General features: G+C 46.7%; 2 protein-coding genes across 3 annotated transcripts in view; both read left to right on the forward strand.

Annotated features, from left to right (window-relative positions):
* lpgat1 (lysophosphatidylglycerol acyltransferase 1) overlaps positions 1-6,313 on the forward strand; it is a 25,130-nt gene extending 18,817 nt beyond the window's left edge. For both annotated transcript variants that reach the window (XM_063001549.1, XM_063001550.1), the window contains exons 7-8: positions 1,930-2,036; positions 2,831-6,313. In XM_063001549.1, coding sequence (XP_062857619.1) covers positions 1,930-2,036; positions 2,831-2,994 — 271 coding nt within the window. In that variant the 3' untranslated portion in view covers positions 2,995-6,313. The remainder of the gene's footprint in view (positions 1-1,929; positions 2,037-2,830) is intronic.
* Positions 6,314-8,590: 2,277 nt separating this feature from the next.
* Positions 8,591-16,348, forward strand: nek2 (NIMA-related kinase 2). Its single transcript, XM_063001556.1, has 9 exons — positions 8,591-8,751; positions 9,836-10,053; positions 10,160-10,400; positions 12,274-12,356; positions 12,454-12,580; positions 13,285-13,489; positions 13,582-13,636; positions 14,735-14,811; positions 16,081-16,348. Exons 1-9 carry the CDS (start codon positions 8,656-8,658, stop codon positions 16,242-16,244), a joined length of 1,266 nt encoding a protein of 421 aa, XP_062857626.1. The 5' UTR covers positions 8,591-8,655; the 3' UTR covers positions 16,245-16,348.
* Positions 16,349-19,039: the final 2,691 nt, after the last annotated feature.

Here is a 19,039-nt window from a genome sequence, read left to right on the forward strand (position 1 = left end):
GTGCCCTGTCGGCTGAGGAGTGAAAGCTGGCGTGTACGCTCAGATGGCAGGGGTGCTGAGGGGGAAGGGAGGGATTTTCTGGCTGAACGATGGAGGGGCACGAGCGTCTGTCTGGGGTTACGACAGCATCTTCCCAGATGTGCTTCCCTGCAGATTTTTCTGGCTCACTGAACCGATTTGGCACAGTTTTTACACCCGATGCCCATCATGACTGGCATTAGGAGTTCTGTGCCACTGGAACACCTGACCCTCCACCTTTCGCTACGTTCGTCCAGGCGCAAAGCTTTCAGTTCTCCTCAAAACCAGCAATGAAATAAAAGCCAACAAAAATGGGCTGATGACCTCACTGTAGCTTAGAGTAATGGACTAGTAATCGGAAGGTCGCTGGTTCAAGCCCAACCAGTGCCAAGTTGCTGTTGTTGGGCCCTTGAGCGAGGCCCTTAACCCTCAATTGCTTAGGCAGTATACTGTCACAGTACTGTCAGTCACTTTGGATAAAGGCAGTGGTAGCTCAGCGGCTCAGGTACCACACTAGTAACCTGAAGGTCGCTGGTTCAAGCCCCACCACCACCACGTTTCAAGCTCGGATTGTATTTGGCCAAAATGTGAATGCGCTCAGGTGGTGGCAAAACACGCCAGCCAATCAGTGTCAAGACCTTGAGCTCTCGTGTTAAAATCTCAGCTCTCCTATCAGCCTGTCGGGCGCCTACACAGACGCACGATTGGTGCGCCCTCTGCTGACCGGTCATGGCTCTCCACGCACCATACTGCGCTCTCTAAGTCCACGCCCCTGCCAGATGAAAAGAAGTGATTGGTCAGACTGGATTGGGTTAAAAAAATGGAAAAAGCGGCTAATAAATAGCATAAATGTAAATGACAGGAAGGCACAGTGATGTCATGGGTCCGGTTCTTTTTATCGTTTCTTTTCAGCACGGCACAGCAGTGCGCCCCCTGCTGAAAATTTTTCTAGTTATATTTAAGCTGTTAAGGTTGTAGTCCATGACTGTGTGTAACCCCCACATTACTACTGATGGAGTTTTTAAACACCGTGTCCACTCACTGTCCACTCTATTAGACGCTCCTACCTAGTTGGTCAGAGACGATCGCTCATCTATTGCTGCTGTTTGAGTCGCTCATCTTCTAGACCTTCATCAGTGGTCACAGGACGCTGCCCACGGGGCGCTGTTGGCTGGATATTTTTGATTGGTGGACGATTCTCAGTCCAGCAGTGACAGTGAGGTGTTTAAAAAGTCCAGCAGCGCTGCTGTGTCTGATCCACTCATACCAGCACAACACACACTAACACACCACCACCATGTCAGTGTCACTGCAGTGCTGAGAATCATCCACCACCTAAATAATAGCTGCTCTGTGGGGGTCCTGACCATTGAAGAACAGCATAAAAGGACTACAGTCAGTAATTGTAGAACTACAAAGTGCTTCTATGTGGTAAGTGGAGCTGATAAAATGGACAGTGAGGGTAGAAACAAGGAGGTGGTTTTAATGTTATGCCTCATCAGTGTGTGTATATATGTGTGTGTGTGTGTGTGTGTGTGTGTGTGTGTGTGTGTATATATATGTGTATGTATGTGTATGTATATGTGTGTGTGTGTGTGTGTGTGTGTGTGTGTGTGTGTTTGTGTGTGTGTGTGTGTGTGTGTGTTTGTGTGAAAGAAAAACTGCCGGCCATACACCCGCAAATGAAACGTACGCTATTTTTTTTTCCACTCCAAGCTGCTGTGCTAACGTCGCTAAGAATGAAGAGAAACAGCCAGGTTAGCATCATCATCCTGCAAGTCATCAGACACACTCCTCAGTTACTAATGCTGCATTCTGTGTGTGTGTGTGTGTGTGTGTGTGTGTGTGTGTGTGCGTGCGTGCGTGCGTGCGTGCGTGCGTGCGTGCGCGCGCGTGTGTGTGCTCTCTCAGGATGTACCCGGTGAAGGAGGTGCCGGTCGAGACGGAGGCGCTGACCGATTGGCTCTATCAGAGGTTTGTGGAGAAGGAGGAACTTCTGGCTCATTTCTACCAGACAGGTGAGGGTCACTTTTCTGTTCAACTGAACTGACCGCATTAAACCGTCCGTATTCCAACTGTACTGAGACTGTCGGTCAGTCAGTCCATCGTTTGGTTGGTTAATCTGACCGATGACTGAGTTAAACTGTTTACCTGTGTGCTGGTCTTCCTGTTAATTTCTGTCATGTTCGTCTGACTGTTGGTCAGTCTGTTCTCATTTTTGGTCACTTGGTCTGTCTCCGGTCTTTTTGTCAGATCTGTTGGATGGTCAGTTGGACTGACCGATGGATGGACTGGCTGTTGGATAATCAGTTGGACTGTCCAGTGGATGGTCAGTTGAACTGACCAGTCGGTCAGTTGTGCTTACTGTTCAATGGATTGACTGTTGGATGGCCAGTTGGACTGACTGTTTGATGGTCAGTTGGACTGACTGTTGAATGGTCAATTAGACTGACCAGTGGGTGAGTTGGACTGACCGTTGGATGGTCAGTTGGACTGACTGTTGGATGGATTGACTGTTGGTGGTCAGTTGGACTGCCTTTTGATAATCGTTTGGACTGACTTGGTCAGATGGGCTGACTGTTGGACGGACTGACTGTTGGATGGTCAGTTGTACTGACCGTTTGATGGACAGACTGTTGGATGGTCAATTGGACTGACCGTTAAATGGACAGACTGTTGGATGATCAGCTGGACTGACTGTTGGATGGACTGACAGTTGGTCAGTTGGGCTGACTGTAGGTCAGTCGGACCTGAACGTTGAAGCGCTGACCGTACACACACACTAATGATGTCTTTTTGTTGTGTATTTCAGGAGCTTTTCCTCCAGAGAAGGGTCAGACGGAGGTGGTGTCCAGGCCCATGACCCTCGACCCGGTGTGGCTGTTGGGCGTCCAGTCGCTGGCCTTCGTCTCGGGCTTCATGTGGTACAGCGTTCTTCAGCATGTTTACTGCTGGTGCTGCTCGCTGCTGTGGTGAATGGAGAGGAGCGGCGGGACGGACGGACGGACGGAGGGAGGGAGGGAGGAGGAAACAGCCGTGACCGCCCAGTTCGGGACTCTTCGCCGCGGGCGCCAGCTCTGATGGCACGACGGGCACGGAGGAGAAAATCGTGTTCTATCCTAAATCTTGACCCGCCACCCATACGAACACACACACACACACACACACACACACACACACACACACACACACACGGCTGCAATAGAGACATTTACATTCACCCACATAGGAGCAACGATGACATCATGTTTACACGTATACATCCATATATGAATCTATATATAGTTCTATATACACACACCTCGATGTTTACTCATCCCGACACCTTCGCTTCTGATCTCAAGCGTAATCCAGGCTCAGGAATCAGACGGACTCGTTCGTCCGCCACGGTCAGCGCCGCCTCGCTTACGTCTGCGCCGTCAGAAGAGCGTCCATAGCGTCGGCTCGCGTCCACTTCCTCCGGACCCCGCCGCGCTCCGTCCCGCTGCGTCTATTTTATGATTTTTTCCTCTTTGTGTCGTTTCATTTCATTTTATTAACGTTTTATTTTGCTCTCGCGCTCTGTAGTCAGTATTGCAGCACATTCAGACGATGATGATTTTCCACCCTCGCCTCACGTCCCATCCCTCCGGACTGCTTCCTGATAGAGAAACCATTTCACACGGCCACGCCCCGCCCCCGCCCCGCCCCCGCTTCACTCTAGTTGAATAAATGTTGGTGTTTTACAGATCTAACTAAGCCATATGCTTTGTGTGTGAGGACTCACGCCGGATAAAGACTCATAATGACTGAACTAAAAAAAAAAAAACAGCAAAAGATAAAAAGAATTAGGCTCCCAAGTGTCGTAGGTGTAAATTTAGAACAGCGTAACCTGCCCGAGTGCGTGTGCGTGCGTAACGGTCCACCTCGTTATCGCGATTCTTATTTTTTTTAAAAACTTTTTTAGACGAACGTCCGGTCGCTGTACGAGGGTTCGGTCCTGTACATAAACGCTGAGGTAGAATCCGTGTCGTGACTGCCACGTCTGAGACGTTTCTAGCTTTCAAACACCGTGAAGAAAAAAATATATCCCAGGATCCTTCACTGCTGGCGTCTCCACAGCTTTCTGTCTGACTGATTTCAAATGATGATTCAGCTGCTAGCATGTACAGCGCCCCTCCGCCCCTCCTTCCTCCTCAGACCAGACGTCTGCACCGGATATAAGAGGCTAATGTAGCTAACAGAAAGAAGAAGCTATAACAGCCGTCATGTTTATATATATATATATATATAAAAAGTTTTATGAATTTGTGTTTTATTGAATTGGCACGCACACGCACGTACTCCTCAACCCTCGGTTCCTGTTAGTAATCGCCGCATCGCTTCGTCCCTAATTTGCATAAAGTTACACTTTACTCGAGTTGTCGTGTCACGGACTCCGCCCACTTTGCATTGCCAACGGCCAGAAATCGCCAGAACCACACTCCCCCTGACCTCAGCCCCGCCCAGCGGCTTTGGAATGAACTGGAACATCGACTGGGGCTTTCTTGACCGACATCAGTGCCCAGCCATACAACAATACAGCTCTTTTGTACTACTGAACAGGCACAAATTCCCACAGACGTACTTCAAAGTCACACACTTCAGAGGTCACTCTATTTTAAAACCATTTGACAAGCTCACGGTCCGGTGTCCGAATACTTTTGGCCATACGGTGTACGTTATGTCTCACTGTCTGTTGTTGGCAGATTAAAGCTTCCTTCCACTTGTTAGCTACATTAGTCTCGGAGCTCCGGTACAAAACCCAGAGACTCCTCCTTCTGACACCTGTGCTCCTGTGAGCTCCTCCTCAGAGGAACCTTCTCCTCAGAGGAACCTTCTCATTTCATTAATATTGATGCAGACTCCTCGGACAGAGCTGACCGAATCTGTTTGATGTGTAATGGATATGTGATGCTCGGTTTGTAGGGAATCACACACTGCCGTACGGTCAGTACTGTTTTTAATGCACCGCTGTCAACCCCAGCTGTCCAGCACCCAAATAAGGAACACATGTGTCCACCAGGAGTGTGATGTCCACCAGGAGTCTAGTGTCCACTAGAAGTAAAGTGTCCACTAGAAGTAAAGTGTCCACCAGGAATCTAGTGTCAATCAGGAGTCTAGTGTCCACCAGGAGTGTAGTGTAATGTTCACCTGGAGTGTAGTGTCCACCAGAGGTGTAGTATCCACCTAGCGTCCGTCAGGAGTCTAGTGTCCACCAGGATTGTAGTCTCCACCAGGAGTGTAGTGTCCACTAAGAGTCTAGTGTCCACCAGGAGTCTAGTGTCCAGCTAGTGCCACCTGGAGTGTAGTATTTTCTGAAGGATTGTAATGTCCATCAAGAGTAGTGTCCACAAGGAGTGTAGAGTCCATTTGAAGTACAGTGTCCACCTAGTGTCCACCAGGATCACATCTCTGTTTAGTAGTAAGAGCACTGTACTGTTTAAACTGTAGGACAGGCCTATGTCAGGGGTATTGAGGACCGCAATGCATTCTGGTCTGTTAAAGCAATAATGCCTCATCTGATAACTAATAATAATAACAACATTAAGTATAATATTAATAACAACAATAATAATATCACTAGAGTCTGCCATGTTTTCATGGCTCCTGGAGGCCGGCAGCAGAAACGTAAAGAATTGCTGGTTTTGACACACTGTGGGCTGACGGGTGCATTAAAAACAGCACTGGAAAGGGTTTGTGAGCAGACAGGAAGTATCTGGATCAGCTGAGAGGAAACCGTAAAATAGGAAACCTAAACATTTTGTAATGCTGAGAGGAATCGAGCTGAGCAGCTTCTAAAGGAACCTCCACACATCACCCAGCGAGAAGCACCTCGGCAGAACCCAACACGGACCTGAGTTCGTACCGGTCGTCTGGGATTTGTGTGTTTTTTTTCTCTCTCTGTCGCTCTCTGGAGTCTGAAGTGTGATGATGCAGCTTCTCAGAAGAAAGACGCGGAACACGTGGAAGGACCGCTCAGACCGAAGGACGTCCAGCCTAAAGGAAACTTTCGCCCTCGTTACGTTCTCGCCGTCCGTCCTTTCTGGATCTGTTAGGATTTTGAAGAAGTGACGCTGTACGTGTCTTTAGTTTTGGTTTCGTCTTCGTGTCGTTCGTCTCCTCTCAGCTTCCCGAGCATTTTACACCTACGATTTCATTGTGCTGGAATAAAAACCAAAAAATAAAATAAAAATAAAAAACCTGCTGAGTGTGACGCTGTTGTAATGTTGCCATGTCCACTTCTTATTTTGTATTAAAGGAAAGTTTCAGCATTTTTTTCTGCCTCGACTTTATCTGCCACCCCTGTAGTGACTGTGATTACCGCAGCAAGGCCTCCAGACTTTCGGGCCTCCAGACTTTCGGGTCCCCGACGGTTTAAACTGATGGTTCTCAGTGTGGTCTGGGTCTCGCTGGGGGTTTTGGGTTTATTCTGAGCCCAGAGAAACTACATTTTACTTTTAATAGCTGAGTGTGAAATGTTTGCTGCTTCTGAACATCCAGATGAACGAAGAAAAATCTGAAAGTACCAAATAGTGAGAAGGTGAAATTACTGTACTGAACGACTTATTTCTGTTAATAACAATAGCAATATTATTAAAATAATTACAAGAATAAAGAAGTACTGTCTGTGGTGGGTCATTGATGATCTCAGCTGGTTTTCATATATATATATATATTAAAATAATATAAACATTACAAAAAGTCCCCACAAATGTACAGGTTGGTCTAATGTCCTTATTATAATTGTGTTTATAAATAAATATTGGGCAGTTGTAGCCTAGCGGTTAAGGTACTGGACTAGTAATCGAAAGGTCGCTGGTTTAAGCCCCACCTCTGCCACTGTTGGGCCCTTGAGCAGGGCCCTTAACCCTCAGTTGCTTAGACTGTATACTGTCACAGTACTGTAAGTCACTTTGGATAAAAGTGTCTCCTAAATGACGAAAATGTAAATCTGGGGGGTCTAAGGACTTCATTCTGGTCAGGGTTGCAGCAGGTCCGGTTCTATTTGGAATCATTGTGCCCAAGGTATGAACACACCCTGGGCAGGGTATCAGTCTATTACAAGTCTTTAGCCCCCAATCTTTTCCCTGAGACAGTCAGGTCTGTGTAGACACCCAGCAGGTCGATAACACCGCCATGATTGAAATCTGAGGTCGCTGGCTAGCATAATAAACAGCTGTGCCACCCGAGCACCAACGACACTTAAACATTTACATTTTCAGCATTTAGCAGACGCTTTCATCCAAAGCGACTTACAGTACTGTGACAGTATACAATCTAAGCAAATGAGGGTTAAGGGCCTTGCTCAAGGGTCCAACAGCTGCAACCTGGCAGTGGTGGGGCTTGAACCGGCAACCGTCTGATTACTAGTTCAGTACCTTAACCACTAGGCTACAACTGCCCCTAAATGTGCAGTTTTAATGCACAATTACCTTTTCTTGCTTTATTTAACACATACAACATGATCTGTGTGTGCAAAAGTTATTGACCCCCACATGATAATATTCTATTTAACTTTGTTTATGATTGTATTTTGCCAGCTATGTTTGGTTGGCACCCTGTCCAGGGTGTATTTCTACCTTGCGCCCAATTTTTCCAGGGGAACCGGACCCACCACGACCCTGACAAGGTTAAAGCTGTGGTCAAACATGCCATGAATATGATAGAAATAATATTCAGTCACAGCACCAAACATTTGAGACGGAAAGAAGCTTTTAATTCGCTTTTTATTACTTCATGTAAAGGTTTGTTGACAAATGAGGTTTGGTGGAATAACCTGATTCATTTTGTGTATTTATTTTATTATTTTAAAGAAAATTAATGGACTTTGAGTAGATGTTGCACAGCAGCGTGACTCCTGATGACCTGGGTTCGAATCTCACCCCTGGTTGCTGTCTGTGTGGAGTTTAGCATGTTCTTATTGTCTTAGTAAGTGGGTGAGTGTGTGCTGCCCGTCCAGTGTGTAATCCAGCATTGCGCCTAGTGTTTCCAAGTGGCTCCAAACCCACCACAACCCTGATCAGGAAACAGTGCATATAGAAAATGATCGAATGAATAAAATTGATAAAGTCAGTTCCACGGTTCTCTGATTATTGTACAGAATTTAGCACGTTCTCTCGATATCCGTGTGTGTTTAGTCTAGATACTCTGGCACCGGGCCCACCGCGACACCGTCCAGAAGGAGAGCCGTTGCTAAACATATTTAAACGCGGGTCCTTTAAGACTGACGTCACACTCGTGCCTCCCGCCTGCCCTCGCGGGTGAATCTGTTTGGTTCGTTACTACCAGAGTGGCTCTATCTACGGCTCTGGTTACTACTGCTTGGCAACGTGGAGCGTCTGTTTTGCCGATCTCGGCCAATAAAAACGACGGCTGGATTCTCTCTTAGCCAATCAAATTCAAGGGTTTGAGTGGCAGTTTAAAAATCCTGGTTTATGGGCTTGGTCTCATTTGACTATCTAACAGACACAGAGTGCACTATGTAGGGGACGGGTACTGTTATTTAAACCGATCTACTGTAGTAAATATGAAGGTGTTTGGGATACAACCTGTTTAACGTGTTATACCTGCTGTTATTTCGATACTGTTCGATGTTTTGAGTGTTTTGTGAGTAATATGCCGTCTCGTATTGATGATTATGAAGTGCTGAGCACTATAGGATCAGGATCTTATGGAAAATGCCAGAAAATCAGGAGGAAGTCGGACGGAAAGGTAACAAACCTGTTTGTGTTATTGATTGCCAACTTATCGCATGCGTAGTAATGTTACTTAACTTAATACTCAGAATGATAAATGTTTATTCATTTATATAATGTTAAAATAAACATATTAACTCGTTACACTGATAAAGAACAAACTTAAATCGAACTTAGAGGTCGGCGTGATGTATGATGAAATATCGCGATACTTGAGGACATTTAACACGATGTGCGGTAAATCTCGCGATATTATGTTCTGCTTGCTTGTACAGTACATTCTTTATTTAAAGAGACTTACAGTTGTGACTGAATACAGCACAAGCAATAGAGTATTAAGGGCCTTGCACAGGGGCCCAACAGTAACAACTTGCAGCGGTCCATCTCTGATGAGCTTGAGCCCAGAGATGCCTGTGGCGCTTCTGGGCGTTGTCGACATTTGGCTTGAGCTTCGTGTAGTTGTATTTGTTGTTTTTCTGACGAGTCCTTCCAAGCCCGTGTGGTTTTAGCCCTGGCCTTTATACACAGGGATTGTTTCTCCTGATTCTTAATAATGTTATGGACGGTAGATTTACATTTACATTTACATTTTCAGCATTTAGCAGACGCTTTTATCCAAAGCGACTTACACAATGAGCAATTGAGGGTTAAGGGCCTTGCTCAGGGACCCAACAGTGGCAACTTTGTGGTGGCGGGGCTTGAACCGGCAACCTTCTGTTTACTAGTCCAGTACCTTAACCACTGAGCTATCACTGGCCCTCAGCGGTAGATGGTGAAATCCTGATGGTGAAACAAAAACATTGTGCCTAAATTGTTATTCGTTCAGGGCAGGAATACAATAGACAGGGTGGTAATCCATCGCAAGCATCGACAGCCAATCGTGTCTGTGTATGTGTACGGCTGGCCGACCGCACCGCTGAGATTCGAACGCTGATCTCGACGGTGGTGGGCTAGCATAATAGTGACTTTCCACTCGTTGCTAATCTTTCCCATAAATGTCTGAGCCTGTCATATGTTCATTTTATACCCAATCATAAAAGCATCACCTGTTTACCTGTTGTATATAAATGGAGCTCCATATAAAATGGATATGTGTTCAGATCCTGGTCTGGAAGGAGCTGGATTACGGTACGATGGCCGAGGCGGAGAAACAGCTGCTGGTGTCGGAGGTGAATCTGCTGAGGGAGCTGAGACACCCCAACATCGTCCGATACTACGACCGCATCATCGACCGCACCAACACCACGCTGTACATAGTGATGGAGTACTGTGAGGGTGGAGACCTCGCCTCTCTCATCAACAAGTGCATTAAAGACAGGTACGGTGCCCAAGCAGCACAACACCACAATTATATAATAGTAGTAATAATAATAATAATAGTAATGCAGACAATGTAAAGGTTGCATTTTAAATCTGTTCGACAGGAAGTATCTGGACGAGGACTTTGTACTGAGAGTCATGGCTCAGCTGGCTCTGGCGCTGAAGGAGTGTCACGGTCGAAGTCATGACGGCGGCACGGTCCTCCATCGCGATCTGAAGCCCGCCAACGTCTTCCTGGACACAAGGCAGAACGTAAAGCTGGGCGATTTCGGCCTGGCGCGGATACTGAAACACGAGACCAGCTTCGCGAAGACCTTCGTGGGAACTCCGTACTACATGTCTCCTGTGAGCGTGATGCCCGAAAACTGAGCACCTCCTGTGTTTTGATTTATTTGGTGGTGCCTAAAAGAAAGGGGCAGGGGTATTATTAAATACGTCAGGCGTATCTATTGTTTTTTATCTTCTTTGTGCTAGAACTGTGAACAGTGGAAAGCAAAGAACTATAGAACTCTTGCCATGCAGGTTCACATTGTTGTTTCCTTCTCTTTAAGTCTATATGCATAAGGCGTGACCGATTAGCTGTAATCATTAAGGATAAACAGTTTTTTTAATAGTGGCAGGAGCTCAAGGTTCATTAGAAATAATATCAATATGCAGTGCCTGGCCAAAATTAATAATTGGAATTGGAAATGACTAAATTTAGGGGGGAAAGGGTGTTTTATAAATTTAGTATAGCAGTATGGAAAGCTCGAGATCGCATAGCAGCAATGGCAGTGGTAGCTCGGTGGTTAAGGTACTTGACTAGTAATCCGAAGGTTGTCGGTTTAAGCCAACCCATCTGTTGGGCCCCTGAGCAAGTTGGGCTGTTGGGCTTTTCGGATAAAAGCGTCTGCTAAGTGCCGAAAATGTAAATATATCTCCCTTCCTCAGACACAACCTGTGAACTGTGAGCCTGAGGTCTGTGTGTGTGTGTCTGTGTGTGTGTGTCTGTGTGTGTGTCTGTGTGTGTGTGTGTCTGTGTGTGTGTCTGTGTCTGTGTGTGTCTGTCTGTCTGTGTGTGTGTGTGTCTGTCTGTGTGTGTCTGTATGTGTGTGTGTCTGTGAGTGTCTGTGTGTGTCTGTGTGTGTCTGTCTGTGTGTGTGTCTGTGTGTCTGTGTCTGTGTGTGTCGGTGTGTGTGTGTGTGTCTGTCTGTGTGTGTGTCTGTGTGTGTCTGTATGTGTGTGTGTGTCTGTCTGTCTGTGTCTGTCTGTGTGTCTGTCTGTGTGTGTCTGTCTGTGTGTGTCTGTCTGTGTGTGTGTCTGTGTCTGTGTGTGTCTGTGTGTGTGTGTGTGTCTGTCTGTGTGTGTCTGTGTGTGTGTGTGTGTGTGTGTGTGTGTCTGTCTGTCTGTCTGTCTGTCTGTCTGTCTGTGTGTGTGTGTCTGTGTGTGTCTGTCTGTGTGTCTGTGTGTGTCTGTGTCTGTGTGTGTCTGTCTGTGTGTGTGTGTCTGTGTGTGTCTGTCTGTGTGTGTGTGTGTCTGTCTGTGTGTGTCTGTGTGTGTGTGTCTGTGTGTGTGTGTCTGTCTGTCTGTGTGTGTCTGTGTGTGTCTGTGTGTGTCTGTGTCTGTGTGCTTTTGTGTTTTATGTAGACATTTACATTTTTGGCATTTAGCCGACGCTTTCATCCAAAGCGACTTACAATTGTGACAGTATACAATCTAAGCAATTGAGAGTTAAGGGCCTTGCTCAAGGGCCCAACAGTTGCAACCTGGCAGAGGTGGGGCTTGAACCGGAAACCTTCTGATTACTAGTCCTTAACCACTAGGCTACACCTGCCCAGACTGGTTTATAATGACCAGTTGAGGGTGGCTCGGTGGGTAGCACTGTCGACTCAGTTAGAAGGTCCTGGGTTCGATTCCTAAGTGGAGCGGTCCGGGTCCTTTCTGTGTGGAGTTTGCATGTTCTCTCCGTGTCTGCGTGAGTTTCCTCCGGGGGCTCCGGTTTCCTCCCACAGTCCAAAGACGTGCAATTAGAGATACAAAATAGTTCATGACTGTGTTTGATATAAAAATTTGAACTGATGAATCTTGTGTTAGCAGTAACTACCTGTCCTGTCATGAATTAAATCAAAGTGTGTAAAACAACATTAAATCCTAGTAAGTAAATAAATAAATTAAATATCGACCAGTTCAGAGAGGCTTCAGCTCCTGCTGTTTATTCACATTTGGTTTTCGTTAACAGGAGCAGATGAATCGCATGTCCTACAACGAGAAGTCGGATATCTGGTCGTTAGGGTGTCTGCTGTACGAACTCTGTGCTCTGTCGTAAGTATCGGGACCTTCAGCTCACGCCCGTCGTCGGCGCCTTCACCACGACCCCAGCGTTCCCAATAAAAACTCTGCTTTTCATTTATCCCCCCAGTCCGCCGTTTACAGCGTATAACCAGGAGGAGCTGGCGGAGAAGATAAACGAGGGCAAGTTCAAGAGGATCCCGTACCGGTTCTCAGACGAGCTGAACACGCTGCTGTGCAGGATGCTGCACCTGAAGGTCTGATTAAACTGCTCAAGGATCAGAAATAGAAATAAATGGTTTGGTTTCGAATCTGTGGTGCTATCGACCAGTCAGGTGTCTACACAGACATGATCGGTGCCCTCACTTGGGTGATCTGGAACATCATGAAGCAGTTCATTAAGAAGATAAAAGCTGTATTATGGTTAAATGTTATTGGCGCCATCTAGTGGCCATCACAGAACCATGACCAACCCCACACAACACTGGGACAGGAAAGGGCCTTCCACAAACTGTTGCTGCGAAGTTGGAAGGTTTAATTATATATATTTAATTTTATTAATTTAATCATCTATAGCAGTGGGTGTGGCCAAAGCCCTTGAACTGTAATGAATAAGTATATGGACATACTTTTGGAGACTGTGGTTCATATAGAGATGCAGGAATTCTCATCAGCTGCTTCATCCTGGTCAGGGTTGTGGTGGGTCTAATTCCTCTGGAAAACACTGGGAGCAAGGCAGGAATACCCTCGACAGGCTGCAGATCCATCCTAGGGCTTTGGCCATTCCCTCATCCTTCCGTAGTTATAGCCAGCCATGTACGTCTGTGTAGACGCCCGGCCGGCTGATAGCACACACACATTGGAACCCAGAAGCTTGAGCAGCCGAGCTCACTGATGTGTGTGTGTGTGTGTGTGTGTGTGTGTGTGTGTGTGTGTGTGTGTGTGTGTGTGTGTGTTTCAGGATTACCTGCGTCCGTCTGTAGACTCCATCCTGCAGAGCTCCTTGATCTCCTCACACGTGGCCCAGGAGCAGAAGAAAGCTCAGGCGGGGCAGCGCCGCAGGTCATGTGATCAAGAGCAACCCAAACAGGTCGAGCTGAGACTGAAGGAGCAGGCCCTGCGGCAGCGCGAGCAGGACCTCAAGGAGCGGGAGGAGAGACTGGAGCGTAAGCGTTTCCTCATGACGGCATTTACTTCCGGTGTTAGCAGGGTTCGAATCCCCAGACTGATAATGTTGTTGGTTGTGTCTCCCTGACAGAGAAAGAGCAGGAGCTGTGCATCAGAGAGAGGCTAGCCAATGAGAAGCTAACCAGGTAAACCGCCTGATAACCCTGATTAAAGTGTTAAAGCCGTAGCTCAGTGTTCCAATTCGTCAGGGGTAAGGGTTCACGACAGCGGATCGTTCGTCCCCATTAGCGCGGTCCCAAACATCATTCTGTCTCCACCCTGGCGCAACAGTGGCGTAGTTTTCCATCGGTGCCCTGCCGGTCGACGGTACTAGTACTAGTGGTGGTCATGGGTAACCCCGGCCTTAACCCATCCATTATCAGACGTTTGATCAGCGGGCAGTAGTTTCAGCACAGTTTTCAGACACTGATGCAGCGGGATATTTCCCGCTAGCACACCAGCACCGATATTCTGAACTCCCCGGTTCGAAACTCGGCTGGGCGCCATCTAGCCGGCATAACTGGCAGTGCCTGCAGCAGATACTAATCGGCCAGTGTCTGCAGGGTGGGGGGGCCGGACTATGTGTGGGTGGGTGTGTGGGGTCTTCATGCGCTGTGTGAGGACCCTGATTGGTGGAAGAGACGCCCGTGCAGAATGCAGGGGTGAGAAGAGGAGGGCGTGTACAGCGACGTGCTCTCCTCTCACTCTCTCAGCAGCGGAAGACAAAACTGAGTCGCTAAATCAGGAGGAGAATGGGGAGAAAATGCATAAAAATAAAATATATAAAGACTGATGCCCTTATAATATAAACAATAGTAACAATAATAACACAATCATGTGTATAAACTCATGAATAAATAAATGCTCGTCCTCATGCAACCCCCCTTATTTTTATCCAGGCTGGGGTTCAGCACCAAGAGCACGCTGATGCATGTTTACAGTCACAATTACGACAAATTCAAGTTGTTCACACTGCACATAGGAGTGATTTCCTGTATCCCTATACTACTGCTGGGGCACTAATTAAACCTACTATTTAGCACAGTAGGGTCCCGCCCTAACGACACCTTGTTTCGTCCGTCTTTCAGGCCGTAATCCCTTTTTTTTCTAGACCTTTTGGTCCATCACTAAGACTAGGACAAAACGATCCCAGCAACCTTCAGACCCTGAACCTTTCTTAACAGCTCTGTAGGTTTGATTTCTGGTCCGATCACCAGCTGATCTGATTTACTTCTGTTCTGCAGAGCGGAGAGTCTGATGAAGGCCTGTAACGTGATGAAGCAGCACAGGCCGATCTCTACACTCTACACTCGGGACAGAGGTACGGAGGTGGAACGCAGGCCGCTGCTCCCTCTGAACACTGACCACCGCTGACCATGCTTGTGTGTCTGTCTGTTCGTGTTTACATATTTATAAATATCTATTTTTTATTGCTCATAATAAAGATGAATCCTGCCACGCCCGAGCATTTGGCACTGTAGGTCCTACCTGAACTATTATTATTATTATTATTTTTATAGCTCACACCACATTCATTCAGACCTAGAAGCAGTTTCAGCAGCCAGTTCACCTCCTGCATGTAAGGACAAAAGTATTGGGACACCCCTTCTTATATTTAAGTTCATGTGTTTCAGCCACAGCAGTTGCTAACAAGGGTAATAAATCAGTTACGTGAGGGAAATAATATGCTTCACACTTTGCAGCAACAGTTTAGGGAAGGCCCACTCCTGTTCCAGCACAAAGCAAGGTCTGTAAAGACGAAGAGCCGAAACGTTAGGACCACACTAATGTCTTGACCAAGCTCTTCAGTGAATGAGCAAGCAGTAGCCTAGCGGTTAAGGTACTGGACTAGTAATCAGAATGTTGCTGGTTCAAGCCCCACTACTGCCAGATTGCAGCTATTGGGTCCTTGAGCAAGGCCCTTAACCCTCAATTGCTCAAACTGTATACTGTAACTGCCATGTAAGTCGCTTTGGATAATGTCGGCTGTTATAAATGCCGAAAATGTATATGTGAATATTTTAAACTTTAGGGTTTGGCCAAAAGTATTTGGACACCTGCCCGTGACTGACCGTCTCAGCTAGAACAACAGCCGCTTCTCTGAGAGGCTTCTCACAAGACTTTGAGAGACAGTACGTGCCTATTCAGTCAAAAGATGGCAGCATTTGTACGGCTGGGCACTGATGTTATGTCTGTTCCGATTCATCCCAGAGCTGTTGAGTGGGGGTGAGGTCAGTGCTGAGCTTTTTGGTTTTTAACCTGAACCTTTCTTGGTGTCTTTATAGAGGGAAGAGCCTTCCCTAAACTGTTGGTACAATGTTGGAAGCATGTCATTTCCTTTATATGGTTCATTTATTACACCTGTTAGCAACTGCTGTGGCTGAAAGACATGAATTAAAGGGTGTGTCCCAGTATTTAAGTCCATACAGTGTACATGGATTCTACAGCTTTCAGGAATCATCTGCTGGAATGAATGAATGAATGAGTGAACGAATATAATACATGTTAATACATAACAGGTACAAATACCTGGACATCGGAGTTAAACACCAGTGCAGCGGTTCTAACGTTCTGTCTTTTTTCCCTGCAGGTGAGGGTGAGAACGTTTCACCTGGAACGAAGAAAGTTCACTTTGCCGGTGACGGTAAGGAGAACGTGAGGCGAGGGCTCGCCGGGAAACTGCAGGCGCTTCATATCGACGACGTGGAGAGAAGTTCAGCACTGAGGAGCAGAGCCCTGCAGGGGATGCGCTAGTGCTAATGCTAATGCGCGCAGAGATTTTTGGGTGCTTCATACCACGGAACGCACACGCACAACCCAAACGGTTTCATCCCTGTACAATAAAGGTGTTAAACATGTACCCCTGTCCACCCCAGTCACACCAGGCCTTTGGATTCCTTTCACTGTGTCCCACTCGGGTGTGTCCGAGGCGCTATCGGCCAGCCGGGCGTCTACACACACGTGACTGGAACATTGACCTGGAGAGACAAGGACCTCCCAGTGTGTGTGTTTCATGTGCATGCACTATATGGACAAAAGTATTAAGACGCCCCTTCTGATTACTGATTTCATGTGTTTCAGCCACAACATGCTGAAACACCAGCACAAAGCAAGCTCTCTACAGACGTGAAGGAAAGCTTAATATAAAAACCAGTGGCCTCAGCCTCACTCGACACCAGCTGTGTGTGTGTGCGTGTTTATCTGCCCTGTTACGAACGTGTGACCTGTCCAGGGTGTTTCCAGCCTCTCGCCCAATAAATCAGACGCACTGCAACCCTGACCAGGATAAACGTGGTAAAACAGACAATAAATAAACAAAAGAATGGATTTAATATCAGGCTTTACCCGCCTCTATCACTTCCCTGCGGTCTGGTTTCCCGGCGGAATTCAGCGTCATATTTTCCATCACCTGATGTAACATGAGAAGAGAAGTGTGCACACGAATCTGCCACCTTCTTTTGTTGGGTGACACTTGCAAAATGCGGGTGGCTGAATAAGGTGCTGTGGTGAAATACTACCACGGCACCGAGGGAGCGTCTGAAATCTGTCCACACGGTTCTTATGTTGCACTGGATTTAAAACGTAACCCGTGATGCGAGAACTCGGTGTAATAGTCAAAAATTTAAATGCAGTTTCGTTTAGGGGTCACTATTTCAATGCTGTTTGTTTTTAAACTGGGGTGTCTGTCAAGCTTATGATCACGTGTCTGAATACTTTTGGCCATATAGTGTATATAACCTGATTTGGTGTCGGGACCATTCAGGTAAGGTACAGCCAAAATGCTTATAATCCACGAGTGTTGTGAACAGCAAAGGTTCTGGTGTGACTGGAGCTTTAGAAGGAAGGTTTGTTGATGTATTTTAATTTAATATGGTCTGATCTTGTGTCTGATATCCAGTCATTCTTAAACTGTAATATTTATTGTATATAAAATGCTCTCTGGACGTAGGTCCAGCACTGGGTGACTACTGATTGAGAGACTTTACTGTGTCGTTTTTGTGTGGTGGTTTGTCTTCATATGTTCGAGTGTTTTGGCCATTAAATGTCCCAACTATGGAGGTATTGAGGAACTTGTGCGACATCACTTAGACAGCACTGTTTATTGAACCACACTTGTTTGTTCACGCCACGTTTCCTCCTCGAATGAATTAAAAACAGTGATTTATTTACATTTTCAGCATTTAGCAGACGCTTTTATCCAAAGCAACTTACACGATGAGCAATTGAGGGTTAAGGGCCTTGCTCAGGGACCCAACAGTGGCGACTTGGTGGTGGCGGGGCTTGAACCAGCAACCTTCTGTTTACTAGTCCAGTACCTAAACCACTGAGCTATCACTGGCCAACAATGACGTGGCCAATTCATGTTGCATGTGGCACAAACTGGCCCTGACAAATGCTTCCACACAACCACACTGCCACAGACACCCTTTAAAACCCTGGTGGGAAACGTTTCCAGGGGAGTGGAGGCTGTTATAGATGCATTTTTCTCTGGAGTCAGGTAAGGATGTGCTAGAAATTGTGTGAGTGCTTGTTTATCTGCCTTGTGATGAACTGGCAACCTGTCCAGGGCATTTCCTGCCTTTCGCCCGATAATTCAGACGCACTGCAACCCTGACCAGGATAAACATTTGGTAAAACAGACCCTAAATGAAAGAATGGATTTAATAGCAGGCTTTACCCGCCTCCATCACTTCTGCTAGATGCCCTTATTGTCAGTGTAAATGATCTGACTGGAAAAAACGCCTCATGCTCTGAAAATACCTGGATATTACGGTTTTCCGGCGGTATTTGACGTCAAATTTTCCATCACATGATGTAACATGAGAAGAGAAGTGTGCACACGAATTTGCGACCTTCCTTTGTTGGGTGACACTTGCAAAATGCGGACGGCTGAAAAAGGTGCTGTTGTGAAATAAAACCACAGCGCCGAGGGAGCGTCTGAAATCTGTCCACACGGTTCTTATGTGGAACTGGATTTAAAGTAACCAGGATGTGAGAACTCTAATTTACGGTGTAACTGGAGCAGCAGTTTAGGGAAGGTTTCTTTCTGTTCCAGCATGACTGTGCCCCTGTGCACAAAGCAAGCTTTATAAAGACATGAAGGCAGGAAACTCGGATTAAAGAAGCTCCAGCGTCCCGCACAGGGCCCTGACCGATATCAGCGCCCAACTCTACAAGTCGGCCCTTCTGATTGAATGGGCACAAATTCCCACAGACATACTTCATAGTCTTGTGAGAAGCTTCTCAGATAAGTGTCTGTCATTATGGCTAAAAACAAAATCAAACGGAGATCACTCTGTTTTAATAAGCATTTGTTTAAAAGAGGGGCACGGTGGGTAGCACAGATGTCGCATAGCAAGAAGGTCCTGGGTTTGATTCCCAGGTGGGGCGGTCTGGGTCCCTTCTGTGTGGAGTTTGCATGTTCTCCCCGTGTCTGCATGGGTTTTCTCCCACAGTCCAAAGACGTGCAGGTGAGGTGAATCGGAGATACTAGATACTTGTGAACTGATGAATCTTGTGTAATGAGTAACTACCGTTCCTGTCATGGA

Source organism: Trichomycterus rosablanca, chromosome 9, assembly GCF_030014385.1.
Source record: "Trichomycterus rosablanca isolate fTriRos1 chromosome 9, fTriRos1.hap1, whole genome shotgun sequence".
NCBI lineage: Eukaryota > Metazoa > Chordata > Actinopteri > Siluriformes > Trichomycteridae > Trichomycterus > Trichomycterus rosablanca.